The 19,628-nt window shown below is 39.6% G+C and overlaps 2 protein-coding genes and 1 long non-coding RNA gene across 11 annotated transcripts in view; 1 reads left to right on the forward strand and 2 right to left on the reverse strand.

Moving 5' to 3' along the window:
* kif21a (kinesin family member 21A) overlaps positions 1-14,874 on the reverse strand; it is a 52,404-nt gene extending 37,530 nt beyond the window's left edge. For 4 of the 6 annotated variants that reach the window (XM_032524277.1, XM_032524274.1, XM_032524276.1 and 1 more), the window contains exon 1: positions 14,468-14,873. In XM_032524277.1, coding sequence (XP_032380168.1) covers positions 14,468-14,511 — 44 coding nt within the window. In that variant the 5' untranslated portion in view covers positions 14,512-14,873. Of the gene's footprint in view, positions 1-14,467 lie in introns of all 6 variants that reach the window. The other 2 variants (XM_032524272.1, XM_032524271.1) reach the window with 1 other exon arrangement.
* The window catches only part of LOC116694537 (uncharacterized), a 19,239-nt gene continuing 4,033 nt past the window's right edge, over positions 4,423-19,628 (forward strand). The window contains exons 1-2 of the long non-coding RNA XR_004333203.1: positions 4,423-4,602; positions 16,644-16,646. This is a non-coding gene — a long non-coding RNA (uncharacterized LOC116694537). The remainder of the gene's footprint in view (positions 4,603-16,643; positions 16,647-19,628) is intronic.
* Positions 18,111-19,628, reverse strand: part of LOC116694535 (proton myo-inositol cotransporter) — a 12,022-nt gene continuing 10,504 nt past the window's right edge. For 3 of the 4 annotated variants that reach the window (XM_032524280.1, XM_032524281.1, XM_032524278.1), the window contains one exon: positions 18,111-18,943. In XM_032524280.1, coding sequence (XP_032380171.1) covers positions 18,851-18,943 — 93 coding nt within the window. In that variant the 3' untranslated portion in view covers positions 18,111-18,850. The remainder of the gene's footprint in view (positions 18,944-19,628) is intronic. The other variant, XM_032524279.1, reaches the window with a different exon arrangement.

A 19,628-nucleotide genomic window follows, 5' to 3' on the forward strand; every position in this document is an offset into this window, starting at 1 on the left:
ACGGGCGGCAAGAAAACCACAAGCACACGCAAACTGTGCCACAGTCAAAAATACATCCATCACTGATAAAAGCTTGGACTTCCTATCTGTGGGGGCTCAATATTTACTAATAATGTACCAATATGTCTTTATGTCTGTGCAGCACTGAAACACTCTGTACTCTGCGTGACATAAAGGATGGGGTTGCTATGGCGACCGGTAATGGAATCGGAGAATTACAGTCATAATCCGATCCCAGTGGGATATAAAGCTGGTCTGGCCGCCTGAAAGATGCAAAGAGGAGGGGCACCAGAGAGAGACCCACTCCCTCGGCATCCTGCCACCCGTCAGAGACGTCAGGATGAGGTTAATTCACTGGCAACCCAAACCATGAATTAATGGTTTGCTCTGTGCCTCCATCCTCGTGACTGACACAAGCCTCAGTAAGGGTTTATGATATAATTATTCTTTACCCAAAGGGGTAATTTGACCTCTTTTAAAAGTGTAACCACCTTAGCCAGGCCTTTAGACCTGTTAAACTGCACAAAGCTGCCAAGTCAGTCTGGGTTTAAAATTCAACTTGGTTTAGAAGATATCAAATATTAATTAGCCCAAAACCAAGTTAGAAAAGAGAGTTAGCTCCAGTTCACGTGGAAAGACTTTTTTAGCATCTATGCTGCATCAATTACGTCAATAAATAAAATAAAGAATATCAAATTCTGATCAAAATTTTAAATAAAAAAAGTTAGCAAACAATTTTTTAATGGAAGCTTAGGAATATGTAGATTTTAATTAAGTCAATATAGCCCAAAATCAGTTGTAGCAGTTGCTTTGTTTGCCTGCGCAGTGCACAGCACGTGTCCTTAAACAAGTAAAAGCTTGTCCCTCTCCAGGGGGACAGACCGGGAGGAAACCAAACCCCAAACTCAAATTCTTCCTGCAAAGATAAAATGATTGAAACCAAAACATTTCTGCACAGAAATATGATATTACTGAAAAATAGAGCTTGCCGTTAATGCCCTACTTCCCCGACAGCTCAAGACTATAAAAAGAAAGGTTGATATTTCATGTCCTCCAATACAAACATGCTACCAGCTTTCTGTGGACAGAGAATTTAGACTTGGACTCAATGTGAGACTTGACTACTCTGAGGCTAGACTTACTAAAGGCTTGAAATTTGAAAGAAAATATTCAATTCACAAGTTTTGACCTGGTACAATCCCAGAATAATAAATAAATCCAAAGACAGAAAGGCCTGGCATTGTCACACAATGGTAAATGGACTGCCTTTATTTAGCGCTTTTCTAGTCTTAGCGACCACTCAAAATCATCAAACTGAAAATCATTTGGCCACGTAACAAAAACAGTATTAACACAGCTTTAAAAGGAAATGGCATGTTAGACCTGAATCTTGACTTGTAATTGGCTGATCAAAGATGTATGACTCATGTAGCTCAGCGTAAATTCTTTCAGGAAGACCTAACTATTAATTGATGCCCTCCTAAATCAATTCAGCTGTTATCTAATGTATATTTTATCACGCTGTGTAGAACTGTCAAATATCTGCAACTAGTCTCCCCTGATTGAACTGTATCTCCGCGTAAATCCTTTCAGGAAGACCTCACTCTTAATCAATGCTCTACCTAACTCGAATCAGCTGTTGGAGGCGTTTACCTTCCTGCTAAACCAATCAGAATCATTACACAAATGGCAAGGGCCAATCACAGATTCACAACCCTGATTTTAATTCTGTTTCTCCCTCTGCCATTCAGCTGTCATTGCAGACAAAGAGTGCAACCCTCCACCTCCCCTTCCACCTCCCGTCATCTACTCCAGCTGACCAGTCCGGAGCTTCCTTCGGTCTGGTCTTGGGGCTCCTTTGTTGCCACCACCCGTGTCTAGATTCCATCTGGGGGTTTGATGGTGCTCTACCCCTATATAGATACACAAAATATTCATATAGGGATGGAGTCTAATCGCCAAAGACTTTGTACATTTCATTTGAGCTGTACAATAAATCTTATTTGCGTATCTGCAAACATGTCTCTCCTGATTGAAATGTCTTCAGCTGTCTTATGAATAAAGGCCTAAAATGCCCCAAAAATGATCTTGCTGTCAAGGACTTGAGACATTAAACTTACTCTGCCAGACTTGACGTAGACTTGCCACAAAATACAGGTCTGCACTCAAAACAAACTCCGATGAGCTATAGCAAGAATAGTGACAGCATATCAAATTCAAATATGTTTTCTTTGAACATAATAAACCTCAGTTTCAGTCATATCTTTAAATTGTTTTATCTCCATAGACATGATTGTAACTAGGCGCGCTATGGAGAAACAGTAGATCCAGAACAAATTCATCACATTTTTTACACAAGGCCAGAATTGGCAAAAAACAAGACACACACACCCAGGCCTCTGCCTGGGCACATTGCTGTGTTGTGTAATCTGAACACCAAGTTCATGGAGGCCAACACTGTACTGCTACTGACATAAGCTCATTGGTTGGCATGCACATGGATGTCCCACTGATCCGGGAGCTTGTGAGCCTTTAGGAAAATGTGCTTTCAAAACCAACAAGGCTGTGTAAAGTCCCTGTGGCACGCCGATAACGGCTTTACTGCTTCCTGCAGGTCAAGGGTCAGGGAGCAGACCAAACCATCATTACCAGGGGCGGGCAGAGGAGGGGAAGGTTAGGCAACAGGAGGTGTCAGTAAGGGATCATCTGTAGCTGTCGTCACGCAGAGGAAAAACTAGCAGGCCGGCTGGAGTCAGTGATGGAGGGGAAATTTCTTCCCCTCAGTGGCACATTTTGTATGCACACAATGCATTCCCCATTATTAACAAAGGGCTTTCTTTTGTTGGTCATATCTAATTCTGGATTTTGATAAGCCAACTTGCATGCCACAAAAAAGTTTTTGTTTATGAAGGTATAAAGGTTAACTGTGCCGAATATTAAAATACTCCTACTAATAGAATAAATAAGACCAGTACTAAAGATAACACCAGGTATTTTAAAATGGCAGTGCAACCTAAATGTAGTGTTTGAATTAGATTAGATAATACTTTATTCATCCCACGACGGGGAAATTTTGTTGTTACAGCAGCAGCATTTTTCAATAACAGCAAAAAACAATAACACACAAACAAGTAAGCACACAATAAGAATAAGAATAAAACAATAAGTATTTTTTGGGGTCACAAGCAAAATGAAAAGGTGGATTTTCTTTAACAAAAAAAAAAAAACTTCCTTTACATTATATTTTTTTCACTTAAATTGTGAATACAGAAAAGTTAGCAGATTAGACTTAAATTCAAATGATCCCATTACTTGAAAGTAATGATACAGCAATATGTTTAAAGCCTCCCTCTTTTTCTAGCCTGCACTTTATTTGTGGACACATCAGTGTGCCATGAATGATGCATCCTTTTCAGGAGTGGAAACACTCATCCAAACGCACATGTTGAACCTAAATGGTGTCTAATTAAATTTGGATCATTGAGTACAACAAATAAACTCTTACTGCATACACTTATCCGGCATCACTGATATAAAAGTGTATATATATATATATATATATATATATAACCCTATATATATTTATAGACTTAAAGCAACAGCTAGCAATCATAAGCAATTAGACCAGTAGACATGCACATGCTAATGCTGCAAAATAATTAGGGGGGCTTTGAGGTTCATGGTCGGACCCCTTCACCACTTTTCTATTCCTTCTTTTGTACACTACTGCAGCATTTAAAAGCAAATGTATCTGCATTTGAATGGAAGGGTCTGCCCTGAAAATCACAGCTAACCCTGAATGAGTTTCAATTGCTCCTATTATGCAAGTTTTCAAGTTCATAACTGTAGTTGGAGGTTGTAACAGAATAGAATATTGTGTGTAGCAAGCCTAAACATTAATTCCCGATATGTTTCTATCAGCAGCTCGGACACATGGCTGTCCGCGCTGACACACTGTCACCTGTTGGGACCCAGATGTAGTCTGCACCGTCCCTGGTTCTGGCTGTGACCACGGGAACAGTGACGGGACAGCTCGCTTCAACACAGCGTAACAACACTTGAAAATAAAGTCATCTTTCAGATGTATCTGACTCTGCAGTCATCTCAACCATCAAATACAGCAACAGGAAATAATACTCACGCTTTTTTTTCTGTGAAGAAATGTTTTGCGGTGTTGGAGTATTCTTAAAATGCTTTGTAAATCGCATTACTAAGATTGTATTGGGTTTAATATTACTGAAATGTAATTGGTAATGTTATATTACTGCGTTACAGCAAAAGGAATACGTTACTGTAAGTGTGTTACTTTTGTAACGCGTTACTCCCAATACTGCTAGCGGGTCAGTTGCAGAGTATGAGGGCGGGCAACGAGGCGAGCGGTCTAACGTGTGTTACAAAGTGACGAGCATTTGTTACAGACGTAACGTGGACTACAGTAGAGCTGCTTGCAGCAGTCTGTGAACAGTGTTTTCTGTTGGAGATGGTAACTCCCTTTGGGATGGACTTTGGGCTTTTTCACTATGTAAACCTATAAGGTGCACCAAAAGATATAACACAATAACGTAAAGGGAAAAAACAAAAAGCATAATATGAGCACTTTAAGTGTCACACAAGTGTTTAAATACTATTAGAGAAGAAGCTTTCAAAACTCAAATATTATTTTAAAAGAGGTTTAAATGTGCACAAAATGTCTGTATTAGACATACAATTTCACTACAAACATATTGTATATAACTCAGTCACAATTGAATTTGTACTATGACACAGATAAGTTTAATCCAGACCACTTGCCCACACAAAAATAAATACGTATATCATTTTAAAAAATAAATGCAAAGAAATAACAGTACGATGTATGTGTCTACATGTTAGGGACTCAAACATTCCACTTCACTGCCTGCTTTGCAGAGTCTGGACTGCAATGTCATTCAACATGTGGTGTTGACACAGGAGTCCCATCTCTGTGTCAACCACCGGCCAGCGACAAAAGCTAGCCCTGAAAGTAAGCGAGTGTGTGTGTGTGTGTGTGTGTGTGTGTGTGTGTGTGTAGGACACATCAGCTTGCCGCCATCTGCAGCTTTCAAGGCAGCCAGATAGCAGATAATAGGTTAGGTAAACACATCAGCCGAGGTCGAGTAGAAGTCAGTTCAGCTATACAGTTAACCATTTGTCAGCTATACGGTTTTATTTTCTTGCCATTATTTGCCAGCAGAAAGATAGTCAACACCGAAAATAAAGATACCACCCACGTTGAGCGTATGCACCTGCAGCAAAATTCTAATTACTAACACCTCATGAAAATGCAGATTCAGACAGCTGCTAGATGGTGCCAGCAGGTGGTGAAGCAGGTCGTTTTCACACACTGCCTTCCGCGCTGTTTAATCCACGGCTACATTTTAGGTTGAAGACTGTCTGACACAGGAATATGGCTGGGCATCAAGAACCAATTCCTACTTGGAATTGTTTCAAAAATTATGATTCCAATGTAATGGTTTCTTTATTGGAATAGTTTGGAGGGTTTTGGTTTCAAATCCGATCATCGCTTCAGAGACGCAAGTTTTGGTTTACGTAAGCACTCAGGCGCTTGTTGTGTTGCAGCCATGGAGTGCAGTAAGCGGCGCTCTTGTGTGGCTTTATTTTACATTGAAAGAACCCTGTAAAACTGCAAGCCACCATTGAATCAAAAATAAAACGTTCCTCTTATTTGTGAAATATGTATGGGACCCATTTCAACTCCACACCTCAAAGAATCAAAAATCGAGAACAGATACCGGGATTGAAATCAAGAATCGGAATCGTTAAAATCCAAACAATGCCCAACGTGTCTGACAACCTCACTGTACAATAGATGTGAGAAGAACCTGTTGTATCATTCAAGTGGCTGCCAGCATGCGTGTGCCGATTGTATTATATGGTTCACATTTTTTGCATTGTTTTTAGCAAGCAGGTATTAAAGTGATTTTAACAAATGTTCTCTTAAAAAGCTCCTGGTGGAGCTGCATGTCCGCCTGCTGGGCCCCGTTAATCAGCTCAGAGAGACGAGTGAATTACAAACCCGTTGATTGTCTCTTTTCCATGGATCCGAAACTTTGCTCTGCACTCCATAAGTGTAGTTTGCGTTATGGTTATGATTTGGGTTGGGATATTAAAGATCATAATGTTAGAGCGAACATGATGCTGGGATGTTGTCACACCAAGCAAGCACAGACACATAGACATAGACATTTAGAAGGGAGCTGTTGCTTGAATAGAGGAAACATTGCTATTAAATAGATTATTTAATGCTTTAAATAAAATGTTCAACATCTTTTATAAATGTTTATTCATGTAACTTTACTGGTATTGCTTGCAATGACAAGGAAATTTTTTTGGTGTAATTATTGTTTAGGATGTAAATAATTGTATGTTCCTGCTCCATCTGAGATGTTACCATTGAGTACAAAGTTTTCATTGCACCACCTCAATCAACCCGTTTATAATAAACTGGCTTAAAGACGCATCATCTAAATCAGGCCAGTGATGTTGGTGATACCACAGATAGAACGTCTAATATTGTATTTAATGGACACAGCCTGTCCACCTCCCTGCCTGTTAACTGCAGGGACGGCCTCCTGACATAACAAGGTGTCAGCTCACTATGCAAACAGAGCTATTTGGGACTGTGTGATGCCTATTTGTGACGTTCTGCTGGCAGTTTGATGATGGACGTTAAGTTACATCCACATCCTATTCATGGCACCAGATCCACATATAGACCCTCATCCATTTTAGCTGAGCCCCTTAACTGGTCGGATCTGTACAGTCAGTGAGGAAAAAGGGAAGAGTGAGCACACAAACTGAGTTGCGTTGGAGTGGAAACAATAAGCAGGGAGGAAGAAAATGACAAAAAAAAGGAGCACAGTAGAAAGACAAAGGCATCAACATATTTGCATGGGTGTGGTGTACATGTAAGCTCTATAATTACCTTTAAAGCATTTTACATGACCAGCTTGTTTCCTAAGTGCTACATAATGAGGGGAGGAGGGAGGAAATCCATTCCTTGTCATAAACATGTCCACATGTGACTCCACAGTTAAAGGCTCTCTGCATCGGTGCAGATGCGTCTGGCAGAAATGCGCTGACTCCTTGGAGGTTGTGATATAGATAACTGAGTCTGCCAGCAAAGCCGCGGCCAGTCGTGAGTCTATTTTGGGGCAAGTTGAGTTTAAGTGTAGGCTATGCTTAGCATCGTCTCGGAATAGAAGAACCTTCTGTTTAGCAAGAGGGTGATGGCGGCGGAACAAACATGTATCGTAGTTTCACTCAAATGACTGTTACAGGGCAGCCTGTCACCATGACGGACGTCAGGTACTAAAGGTTCATTTCCATATCTGATCATTGGGGTCCTGCTGCAGGGACACTTTACTGCAGAAGAAGTGTCTTGTCCTCTGTTTTAATGATTATTTTCCTTAAAAAAAAGAATTTCTTTGATTAATCATTTAGTCAAAACATAAACATAACAGAAACCCAGAAGATATCTTCAAACTACTTGTTTTGTCTAACTAACAGTTTAAAGGTCAAATCAAAAGATATAAAAGAGAAAAAAAGTGGCCTAACATTTAAAATGCTGAAGCCAAAAATTGCTTGGCATCTTTCACGGTTAACTTTTTCTTATGGTTGACTAATAAAATTCATTGACTAATTGTTCAAGTAAAGACTTGTTAATTTGTAAATACTGGGATTAGAGACTACATATCCATTAGTTATTTTTTACAGATAACCAACAATGTTGATAATTAATAAATAATTTAAGTAATTTACCATGCAGAAATGTCAAACATTTACTGCACCAGCTTCTCAAATGTTAGAATCTGCTGCAATGTTCTGTCTTGCATCATTGTAAATTGAATATCTTTAGGTTTTGGATTGTTGGGTTTGACAAAGCAAACCAAAGATGTCCCCTCAAGCTCTGGATACTTGCAAAAGAATATTTGTCTTTTTGTCGTTTTTTTTTTTGACAGACTAAACAAGGACTGTACGTATTATTAACAGCTGCACTTTTGACAGTTTAAGCAAATGACCTGAAGGCTTAGTTACAGATAAAGAGAGCATATACATACATACATACATACATACATACATACATACATACATACATACATACATACATACATACATACATACATACATACATACATACATACATACATACATACATAAATATTGAGTATATCAACTCTAATGGCAACACTATGAAATAATACTGAATAAAAACCAAAGTGATGTAGTTCATCTTCCCCTGTAGTGAGCGGAGAAACACACACTCCTCCTTCAACTAGTGCTGGAGGCAAAGTAGGTGTTATTCATAGCTTCTGTCTGGGTAACTTGGCTAACACATTAACACTTTGGCTAACACTTAAAAGACAAGCGCCATGTGTAGAGAAGTAATACAGTGAAGCGCAATGCAAGCTCCCCTTCAGGCCGATTCTTCACTAAAACGATGTGGATCACAGCACGATGAAGCAGAGTTGGATGCAAACAAGAAAAGTCACAGCCAACGCTCATCACTCCGGACAAAGCAACAAAGAATAACCCAGACTCTGTGTTGGTGGTGTGGAAGATTTAAAAAGAAAGAAAAAAAAACGATTATTTACAGTATAGTCAGGCTATAGCTGAAGCTGAATTTTCCAAGTGGAATCATATTTTGCAGTTTGGATTCTTGTTCTAAATATTGAGTTAGTAGGGTTATCAGTCCACATATAACAACCGTAAATATATTTTTTAATAACTTAAAATAATTGTATTAGGGCTGCACGATTATGGCCAAAATGATAATCACGATTATTTTGAGCAAAATTTTGAGCGCATTATTCTCCACGATTATTTGTTGATTTAACCAAAACAAATTGTATTGTCATATAGGCATTATAACTGCAGAGGGAGTGTGATGGACGCTACTCCCGAGACGCTGCCATTATGAACGGGTCCAGCACGGGTCGAAGGGCGGATACACACGGCGTGTGTATGAAACGTCTGTATCTTCACTGCCGCTGCATTTTTATGACTATGATATTCTGGCCTGGGCACATCTCTGTCCAGGTCCAGGTCCAGCAGCTCACGCTGTTACTCTACACACTGAAGTTAGCTGCATTCAATAACTTCTTCTGTGTCTTCGCCGTGGCGGCCGCGATAGCAGAGTTACCATGGAAACACTGGTACAAATACAGGTTTAACCCTCATATTTAACAATATACAGCTGTGTTAATTATCAAAATCACTGCTGATTGATTCTGGTTCCAGCTTTACTTTAGTTAAAGGGCTTACCTAAAGAAATTGGACACTGGTGCTGTTCCACCATACCCTAATACTATTCCACATTCACACTGATTGTTAAATGCATATTCACTTGCAAATTTAGGATATACAGTACTGCAGAAAACCTGATTTTGAAAATGGCATTGCCGTCATATTGTGCAATTCTGGGTAGTTTATATTGTAGGAATTCATGTTTTTTCTGTTCCGACTGGATTTTTGTGACTGTATGAAACGTTAACTGGGTGTTTCATATGGCCTGTCAGAGTTCTCATTCCCCCCCTTTTACTTTCAGCAGGTGTTTAACACAAAGTATTCCCTTAAAAGCTCTCATTGTACACACACACACACACACACACACACACACACCCACACACACACACACACACACACACACACACACACACACACACACACACACACACACACACACACACACACACACACACACACACACACAAACCCACCACACACCCCACACACACACACACACACACACACACACACACACACACACACACACACACAAGTGTCAAACTCCTCACAGACTGGCTTGGCTCAGTGAATGTGAACAAAGCATAAGGTCTGGAGAGGCTTTAGACCCGTGGGGGCTTTTGTGTCTGCATGGTGATGCCATGGGTAACAAACACGCATCTCAACGTCCCGTATCCAAGCTCCCACTGGTCCTCTGCCAGTCCTCTACTGGTCCTGCCCATGTTGCTTGTATTTTTCTGTGTTCAAATAACTACCCTACTCTTACATTTTGTCAGGATTTATAAATAAAAAAAAGAAGTTAAACCATGATAATTCATCCAACAAAAACCTGGCCAATTGTCACGTTTTGTTAATATAATTTTAATTTAAAAAAAAGCATATTTGTGCTAAATTGAATTTTGAGGAAACCTGTTCTTTTCCCATTCCGCAACCCACTTATCTTCTTAGCTGAGAGGCCCCGCGCCTACTATTGTCAGCTGTTGTCTCGTCATCTGAGTTAAGGCCTGGTCATTAAGTAGTAGCAGATATCTTCTCTAATTGTGCAGCTCATTTTAACACGCTTTTAAAACCACAGTCAACCCTATCTCTACAGTTGGCTTGTGAGCTACAACCTGAGGCTTAGACTTAGCCACTTATACCAGTTGCTGCATGCCTCCATGTCAATACATTAAAGTAAGCTTGCATCTTAAGCCTTAAGAGGTTTAGGGACCCATTTAATTTCTTTATCGTCATTGTTATGCCAATCAGCTAAGAATCAAAATCAAGTTCTTACAGGGGAAAGAATAAGGAAGAGACTGAATTTTCATGATGCGATACGTCATTGGATTGTCAAGGCTACTTCATGTTATTGAGTTCTTAATTGACTTGGCAACAGCAACCAAATTACAGCATACAAAGTTATTACAGCAGATAAACAGAGACCAAGTCACTCCCTCTCGCTTTGATCCGCACTGCTCATGTGACACCGCCTTGAAAATAAATGATTGCTGCTTCATACAGTATTTGTTGTTTGCAGTAATTACCCCAAGCAGGCAGGTTTAACAAGTCCTCAGTTGCACCAGAGCCCTTCCCCTCAATGTACACCAACCATTTAAGACAAACTATTTTGGCGTCTTGCACTGTGCAAATAGGCCCACTACAATAGAACCTATATACTGAGGCTTACTGTGTTTCTCAATGCACCATCAGCCTTTCTGTGCATGGATAAACTCATACCATGGATACAAATGTAAGTTGAAATCAAATGCGTTGAACTCTGTTTTCCCTATGTGGAAGTTTTAAAGAACAGGACGGCCTCTGTTGAGATAAGCTTGGGTCTTAAACCGATTAAACAACCTCAAGTGGACCCCTCATTCCGTCAGCAACCCTGTTTAAGGTACTATGCAATCCGGGATCAAGCATTATGGCTTAAACTGCACATTGCAATCGCTGGTCTCCAAGATAAGCTCAACATGTTTTCCATTACATTTAAAGCACCACAGATTATTTTGTACCTTAAAATAATGTTCTCAAAATTATTTGTGGTTCATCAACTCCTAACAGGGTGAACGGCACTTCTGCATTTGCTTTGAAGTTCTCTACCGGCTATAACCGCACTATGCAAGTTTGCCAGATCGGGTAGCGGATCTGTAGTTCGAAGGAGTTCCGCTTCCTACCTGTAGGGGACCGAAGAAAAGTGCTTTGGTGTTGCTTTAAGCCATTTTGTTGCCACACACTTACCCCTGCATAGTGAGCATACCCAAATATGTTGTAGCTCGTTGGGTTTATTTGGTTTTGAAGCAGCTGAGCGATATGAACTGTCACACCCAATTTGAACTGGTTGTGCACGTGCTAGGTGAGACTTGTCAACAGTTGGTAGCAGTTAAAACATGCCACGCAAACCTATCACTAGAGCTGGGTGTCTTAGATGGGAAAAAGCTGTGTAAACCCCATTATACTGATTACAAGCCTGGTTTAAGAGGCATTACTAGATCCTGAATGCTTCAAAAGTGTAGATTAGTCAAGGCCTAAAGCCTAAAATGTATTATTGAGAAAGATCAACTGTGCTTCTCTTGGTATGTCTTATAAAAATAAACTAGTTTTACATACGACAGAGTGAAATGGACTGTACCGTGCTAAAATCAGAGGTGTAATTTTAGTTCCTGGGACCACAACACAGAACATCCACCTCTTACTGGCTAAATGCTTTCCACACTTTTACTGCAATTTGCACCGTCTTAGAAAGAGTCTTTTAGAAAGTGCAAGTCATTTTGAACAGATACTTATGTCCAGTTTGGACAAGCATGTATGTGTGTGAGTATTTAGTTAGTGTCCAGAATTAGTTTAGCAGTTTCCTTATCAGATGTAGGGTAAGAAACTGGCTTTTTGTGTGAGTTATTTTGCTTCACACACTCATGAGTTGTGAAATTTGAGACACTGTTTGAGATAGGTTAATAATTCAATATTTATTTTGTATTCTATAGATCCAGTCCTGTGCAACAATACTACAAATGGCAGCCTCAAGTTGTCCCACAGAAATTAGTTAAAACACCACAGTAGTCACAACATAAACAGACCTTTAACAGTCTGGCAGTATTAATTGCCAGGTTGTTATTTTTATGGTCACGTAGTGCTACCACTAGAAGGTCTCTTTCCACTAACTGTGCAGCTTCAGAAGGACAAACAAAAAAGGCACAAGCAGATCACCTGCTAGAGACACCTGACTGTGTTATGCGGGACACTCAGATACTCTGCCACACTGGTCACACTAGTAATAGATATCATTGATTTGTGATTTGCAGATCACTCCAGGACCTGTTCAGTAATGAATCGTAATTCACCTTGGTTGAATCCCTTTCCCTCATCGATGCATGTTCTATTCTGCGTCACTTAGGCGGCCTGCTGATTTCATGCAACCCCCTGGATGACTTTTGCCCCGTTCCTGAAAAAAAACTGATATCTATTGACATAGTTGGTTTTGACATTGGTGCCTCTCAGTCTCTCTTTTACAATGGATTTCTCCCTGTATGAATTTTAAAGGTTGGCCCAAAATGGTAGCCTGGAAATCCAGGAACAAATCTAAAAGATTAAGGGTCAGGCATTGAGTAATGAAAGTTGCAGATCTTGAGGGGCGGCATCAAGCGAGCATTTAAAGATTTCACTGCACGCATCTGGATAACACTACAACCAATCACAACAACACACGGGGTGACATATCCAGAGTCCCATACGCTTACCAGCGGAGCTAACTGGTAGATTAAACTGTTGTCCACTGTTTAGCTCGCCTCTGGCCCGCCTATATCAGATACACTGATATGATTGGTGCAGCTCGGCTACAAGGGCATAGTTAATGAGCAGCATTACTCGGCCAGAGTAACTCGCTGAGCATATTCAAAATGTGCTCTTGCGAGATCTCTGGATTTCCAGGGTACCAAAATGGCATTTCTAGAAAGAAACGCTTGTTCTTTGTTTTGTTAACAAGGTCCAAACATCAAAACACGGCTTTTCCTAAAGATAGGTTTTATCCAATTCAACATTTTCTGCTTAAACACGCTGGAAAATGACAATGTTCTGTTTTTGCGTGAGCTGTTTTTTTCTCAGAAAAGCAGCATCACCAACATGCAGATGTGGATTTCCCCAATCAAAATGGGAAATGGAATCAGGAAGCTCTGGAAAAACTTGCTCCACACGCAAGATGATGATGATGCACTTTTGTGAACAAGCACACATGAGGTTGAGTATTAGACACAAATGAGCAAATCCAAGCATGGACAAGACGAAAAACAAACGGATACAGAAAGAAAGAGACAAGCTTAATGCAACAATACAGCTATTATCTATCATTTCATAATGATCAAAATGTCCCTGAATGGCCTTGAGTGAGAGACTACAGAGAGACGGACTGGTTTCCCATTATGCCACTGTCACTGTGCCACCTCACCAGCTGGGTGGGAGCGGCCTACTTCAGCACAACAGTGCATTAAGCGTATGTACTTGGAGGAAAGGAAGTCTCTTTTCTGATATATCAAACATGTCTACGATTCTAACCAGGCTTGAAACACCAGAGCCGTGCCTGGGCTGTCTACAAACAGAGCGGACTTGACAGCGTTGCCCAAGCTGCACTGAACGGCCCGCCGGCCTTTCCTTAAACCTGGCTGTCAGTGAAGCTCTTCTTTCATCGACTAACTGTCTCTCTGCAGGAGGCTTTGAGGAGAGGCCAGGCTTTAGGAGACACACTGGCTGATTGTCTCTCTCCCACCCTGGCTCTCTCCATCTTTCTCTAATATCTCAGCCCTTACAATGGATGATATCATCCCTCTTCGCGCATGCCAGAGTGTGCTGGAGACATGTGTGTGTGTGCACCTGTGCAACGGGTGTGATACACAGAAAACCTACTGGGCCTCGCACTTTGTGAAACTTCAAGTCTTAGCAGAGCTAGACCACAAAACAGACCGCAAATCTGTCAAGAAAAGCCGGTGGCAGCATGAAGAGGTGCCCCGCTGGAAATGGGTCACCGTGCTAAAATGAAATGAGGCTGATCATTTATAGATTTAGCGCGTGTGAGTGTGTGTCTCTGATGCTGTTGTTGACCTGCAGGTGTTTTGTAGGCCCACGGCACTGACTGACAGGTGGCACCGGGCAATTAAGACCCAGCTACGCATTTAGCGTTGATGGACAATTAAAAGAAATGTTTTTGACTTACCTCAGTGCCACACGGACTGAGCTATCGTCCTGCCCAGAAGTCATGATTCCTTAACAACACTCGATTGAAATAGAACAAAAAAAAAAACGGATTTATCTGTCTTGGCTCCTTGCCCTGGCAAAAGAGTGAGGAAAGAAAAAAAACTGCACTCCCGGGCAGGCGAGCGGACCGAGCCCCAGAGCTGTTCACTTCGACTTCAGCGGCGCCATTGCAAAACAAACAAAAAATATCTGAATGGTGTTTTTAACCATGACATCAGCGCGAGGAGGTGAGGCGGTGTGTCCGCGTGTCACGTCTACGTGCACCGCATCTCTGCGCAGTTTGGCTCGGATGCTTCAGCTCCGGCTCGAGCCCACATGCAGACTGCTGCTGCTGCTAGGTGACCCACTGCCGCGCGCGCATACGTCAACACACACACACACATACAAAAATGCACACACGCGCAGCCGTGCCTCTCTGCTGATGCCCGTTTACGCAGTTGGGAGGGAGCCGCAATGCGTCAGCAAGCCACGCCCTTTCCTGGGAAAACGGCTGCGATATGACGCCATAACAAGGGGGTTATTCACATGTTTGTATAAAATCAAAAATAAACTTTTTGTAAAGATTTAAATTCGTAATCTAGTGATTTAGGTTGCTCTCTACAGTTAATTGCACAATCAACCTAAAAACATAATACATTTGATCTTTATCAGGTAATTTCCTCACACTATATCAATCAAAATTTTGTTTGAAGTGTCTAAAAATATGAAAGGTGTACTCCCAAATGTAACATAAAGTCTCTGCAACACTTTGGGGTTTTTATTTTAATTAATTTGTTTAGATATTTATTATCTTGTATTATTTGTTATTATATTACACCTCATTATCATATATTATAACTTTATTTTAATGTTATAATGTTTGTCATTTCCTTTATTGGGATATTGATATGACATTTCCCTTGGTAACACCTTACAATAAGATACACAAAAAATAGGAAGTTAAAGATTAGTTTCTGTTTTTGAAAGAGTAATGAATGATTAGTCACTGTTTTTTGAAAGGATATTCTGTTTTTCAGAAGGGTAGTAACTAATCATTCTTTACTTTTTCAAAAAACAGTAACTGCCCTTCTGAAAAACAGTAACTAACCATTTGTTACTCTTTTAAAAACAGTACCTAATCAATAACTACCTATTTTTTGTGTATTTTATTGTAAAGTGTTACCTTCCCTTTGGTTAAAACTGTGATGTCAGATTGTTTTTCTTATTGTAATTGATCAAAAGTACATGATCTTATCGTACGCTCTACAAAATCTTACGTCATATTTTTAACTAATGCATTGTTCTTTACATGCATTGTCTTCAACCAATCAATCAATCATATTGTATTTAAAGTACAACATTACCATTAAACATGGTCTTAGTACCACTTTACAATTAAAGGAACACAGAAATAACAGACAAAAAAACAATTGAACAGCATTAAAGCAGTAATAATAAACGATACAAAGTAGTCATCAACTAATTAGACATGTTTCAATGATGGGGGGAGGTTTTTTAATCAATCTGACATAGTTTAATTTGGCATGAAGAGAAACAAACACATCCTGCCATTTGTGTAATACTTTCATGATGAGGTTGTATCTGTATAAACTGGTTTTCTTTAGACCTACCGAAATTTGTTATTATAGAAAGCTAAACTTGGGCGCCCGGATAGCTCAGTTGGTAGAGCAGGCGCCCATACAGTGTGTAGAGGTTTGCGGCCCCGGGTTTGGCCCTGGCCCGTGGCCCTTAGCTGCGTGTCGTTCCCCTTCTCTCACCCCTTTCATGTCTTCAGCTGTCCTTTCAAATAAAAGCCTAAAATGCCCCACAAATAATCTTTAAAAAACGTACTAACTACATAGACATTTTACAAGATACATTTTGCATAGACATGTTAAAATTAGAATAGAATTATTGTATATGAATTCTGTATGAAACATTAAAAATGATTAATAAATGCATGTGAAATACATGTCAGCAGGTTAGTACAATCTATAAAGTAATTGTCTGTATAAATGATGCTAGTTCACTACTTACGGGAACTTTTAGTGCCACCCAGTGGATATGAACCATCGTGGCACTGTGTGAGGCCACTGAGTGGTGGAACAGTGGGTACACTACAGTAACAACAACAGGGACCAGAACTGATTTTTGAGTAAGTTTCTTAGATGCTGATGCAGAATGTCTTTTTGATTACACACAGGATTTAAAGGACACTTTAAAGAGAATGGCGTCTCCCTTCAGAGGGCCCAGGGAACACCAATGGCAGGGCTTATCGATAGGTCAACATTGAACTTGAAACATTTAACATCATTTAACATGAATACTGGGCTTCTATAGGAATGTTCACCCACCTTTTGGTACATTTTACCGTGCCATTTTAGCACACATACTGTATCTTGTTGCTCTGCAGAAATACCTTGATACATTTTTAAAATTGGGCAGTGTATATTACATTCAATCTTACCTGAACATAATGTAACATCTACAGTACATGGCCAAAACGGCTGAACATCACCTAACACAATTATAAGCAACAATATAAAAATGGATGAAATGTTTTGCCTTGGAAAGACTTGGAAATCCTTTCTTAAATACTGGGCAAAGACAAGTAAAATGTTGTTTTAAAAGAAATCATACCTTGCAATAATGGAATTTATATTTAAATATTTATTTTCTGGGGCCACTGTGTTTTGTTTGTTTGTCCGTGTTGGTGTCTTTGTGTTAAAAAGCACAATAAAAAGATTATTAAAAAACTAAGCCACAGCAAAGCTGTAATAACACTATGAATACAGGAATGCTGTTACAAGCCTATCAAGTTACTGGGACAGGGAAGGCATCATGATAAACTACAGGCTCACCAATGACCAGACACATGTCAGTGCATATTATAGTGAAGCCAAGCCAAAGACTGCGTGCTGGCTGCTCTACAGAGACTGAAAATCTGACTAAGTTTCAGAAAGAAAATGTATACCCAAATTAGATTAACTTCACAAAACAGAAAGTTTTTCTCCCATTCATTGCTAACCTGCACCGTGTGGGTCAGGGTCTTCGTGTGGTCAGAAATACCATCCCAGCCTGAGTAAGTTATCAGCTTATAACTTGATGTGTTGGCTCAGGGAACGGTTGCGTTTACACTCCAAATCATAGACTTTGTTTTGCTAAAGCTCTCACAGGTTCCACAACAGTTGGACACATTTTAATGAACCTTAAAACATTTGAACGGCTAGTTCACCCAAATTATATATATATAAATAATTCAACTCTGGTGGTATCTAGCCTGCAGATAGGTTTGGTTTTACTTTTCCAACTTTGCAGGTACTGTTTTTGAGATGTCTGCATTCACCCTTGTACAATTTTGTGTTGAAGTGAATTCCATTTGTAGCTTCAGTTAATTTAGAATAATTGCAAATTAATGATTCAGGAGAAAATGGGTTGTTTTTGCCCCAATTGTTTTTTGTGTAATTTGAGTGAAACTGACCCTTTAACTGGTAAAGATGCCTTAGCCTACAACAAAGCTAACACAGAAGCTATCATGTTATTTCATCTACTGACTTTTGAAATGTAAAAAGTTACTCAAAGCCTTTACATTTTGCTAAATAAATGCAACACAATGACTGAAATTGCTTCAAAGTGTGTATATTTATTTCCCAAAGCTCACAGAACATAACAAGATCAAAGAGACATGGAATTGGACAAACAACATGAGCATTTAATATACAAAATGTAAATGAGACAGTAGCAACATGAACACATCTAATTTTTCATCCGGTCAAATGGACCTAATGCATAAAAACTTAGTTTTCCTTTTCATAACACTCATTACTGTCCACCCGACAATAAATTAACTTCAAGTGTAGAAAATGTCTGTGTCAGTATTCTGAATACATTTAAGAATTACAGTACTTTTTTCCCCTTTTTAAGTTCTTGCACAGGCTGGTGAGTTTTTCATATATAATTACGGATCTGTGTTTAGAAACATTGGAGGATTTTGTTGCCATTAATAATGTTTTTATACCATTTCCAACTAATCCGAATAATTTCCATTTTACTCATCAGAAAACTTCAATTTAGACATCCCCAGATGTCCATACAATCCTAATACACTACACTAGAAAATAGACTAGATTTTTCTAAAATAACACATTGCACAAACATGGCATGGCCATTTCTAGCTTGCAGTTTAATAAAAAAGACTATTTTTTTGATTTTTTATTTCAAGTGTGTGTGTAAACAGGATGTTGTAAACAAAAGGTGCTTTGCTATTAAGTTGTTCAGGGCTACTTGGTCACCATTATCTGAGCTGTAAAAACAAATATTAAATCATTACAAAGGCATATATGTAGGACAGAAGAAAAAGTTATTAACACCTTGGTGCAGTACTCACAGTTATGTAGGCTAAGGCACTGTCTGACCCCACCGCTCCGTACTGGGCTGGGCTGAATTCCGAACCTTGCTAGAAAATCAAAGATTTGAACAACTTGTTCGAGCACACTGCCATATAAATATTGTCTTTTTTTATTTGAAAAGACACCCTTTGTGCAAACAACAGCGGCAATCAACTCTTTTGTTTCACACAGCACAGATTAAAATATTAAACCCATGTTAGTGATTTTAGCAGGAATGTCTTTTGAAAGAGTTCTACAGAAGGTGTACAGATGTGAAAAAGTCAAAATAAAGGACATATCAATGATAGAGTGTTTCCCTTCTCCATGAGTGGATCTGTAATCTTCATTAATTTAAAACTACAGATCATTAAGGCTAAAATATAAAAACGTATTATAGTGTGGTATCTGAATAAAAGTCTGAGAGTCCAGACAAAAGACGGATGCTCAACTGGAATCATGCAAAGAGCTCTTCACAATCTCCTACCAGCTGGGAAAACAAAAGCCATTCCCCAAAGTTTAAATTGAATGTCCTTAAAAGTCCCATGGCATGAACATTTCTCTTTATGAGGTTTTTTAACATTAATATGTGTTCCCTCAGCCGGCCTATGATCCCCTAGTGGCTGGAAATGACAACAGGTGTAAACCGAGCCCTGGGTATCCTGCTCTGAATTCCTAAATTTTGGGAAAGAGACTTCAGATTTGGTATTAGGGGACAAATAAGGTCTATTTAAAAGAGACTTCAGACATGGTATT

Source organism: Etheostoma spectabile, chromosome 8 (assembly GCF_008692095.1).
Source record: "Etheostoma spectabile isolate EspeVRDwgs_2016 chromosome 8, UIUC_Espe_1.0, whole genome shotgun sequence".
Taxonomy (NCBI): Eukaryota; Metazoa; Chordata; class Actinopteri; order Perciformes; family Percidae; genus Etheostoma; species Etheostoma spectabile.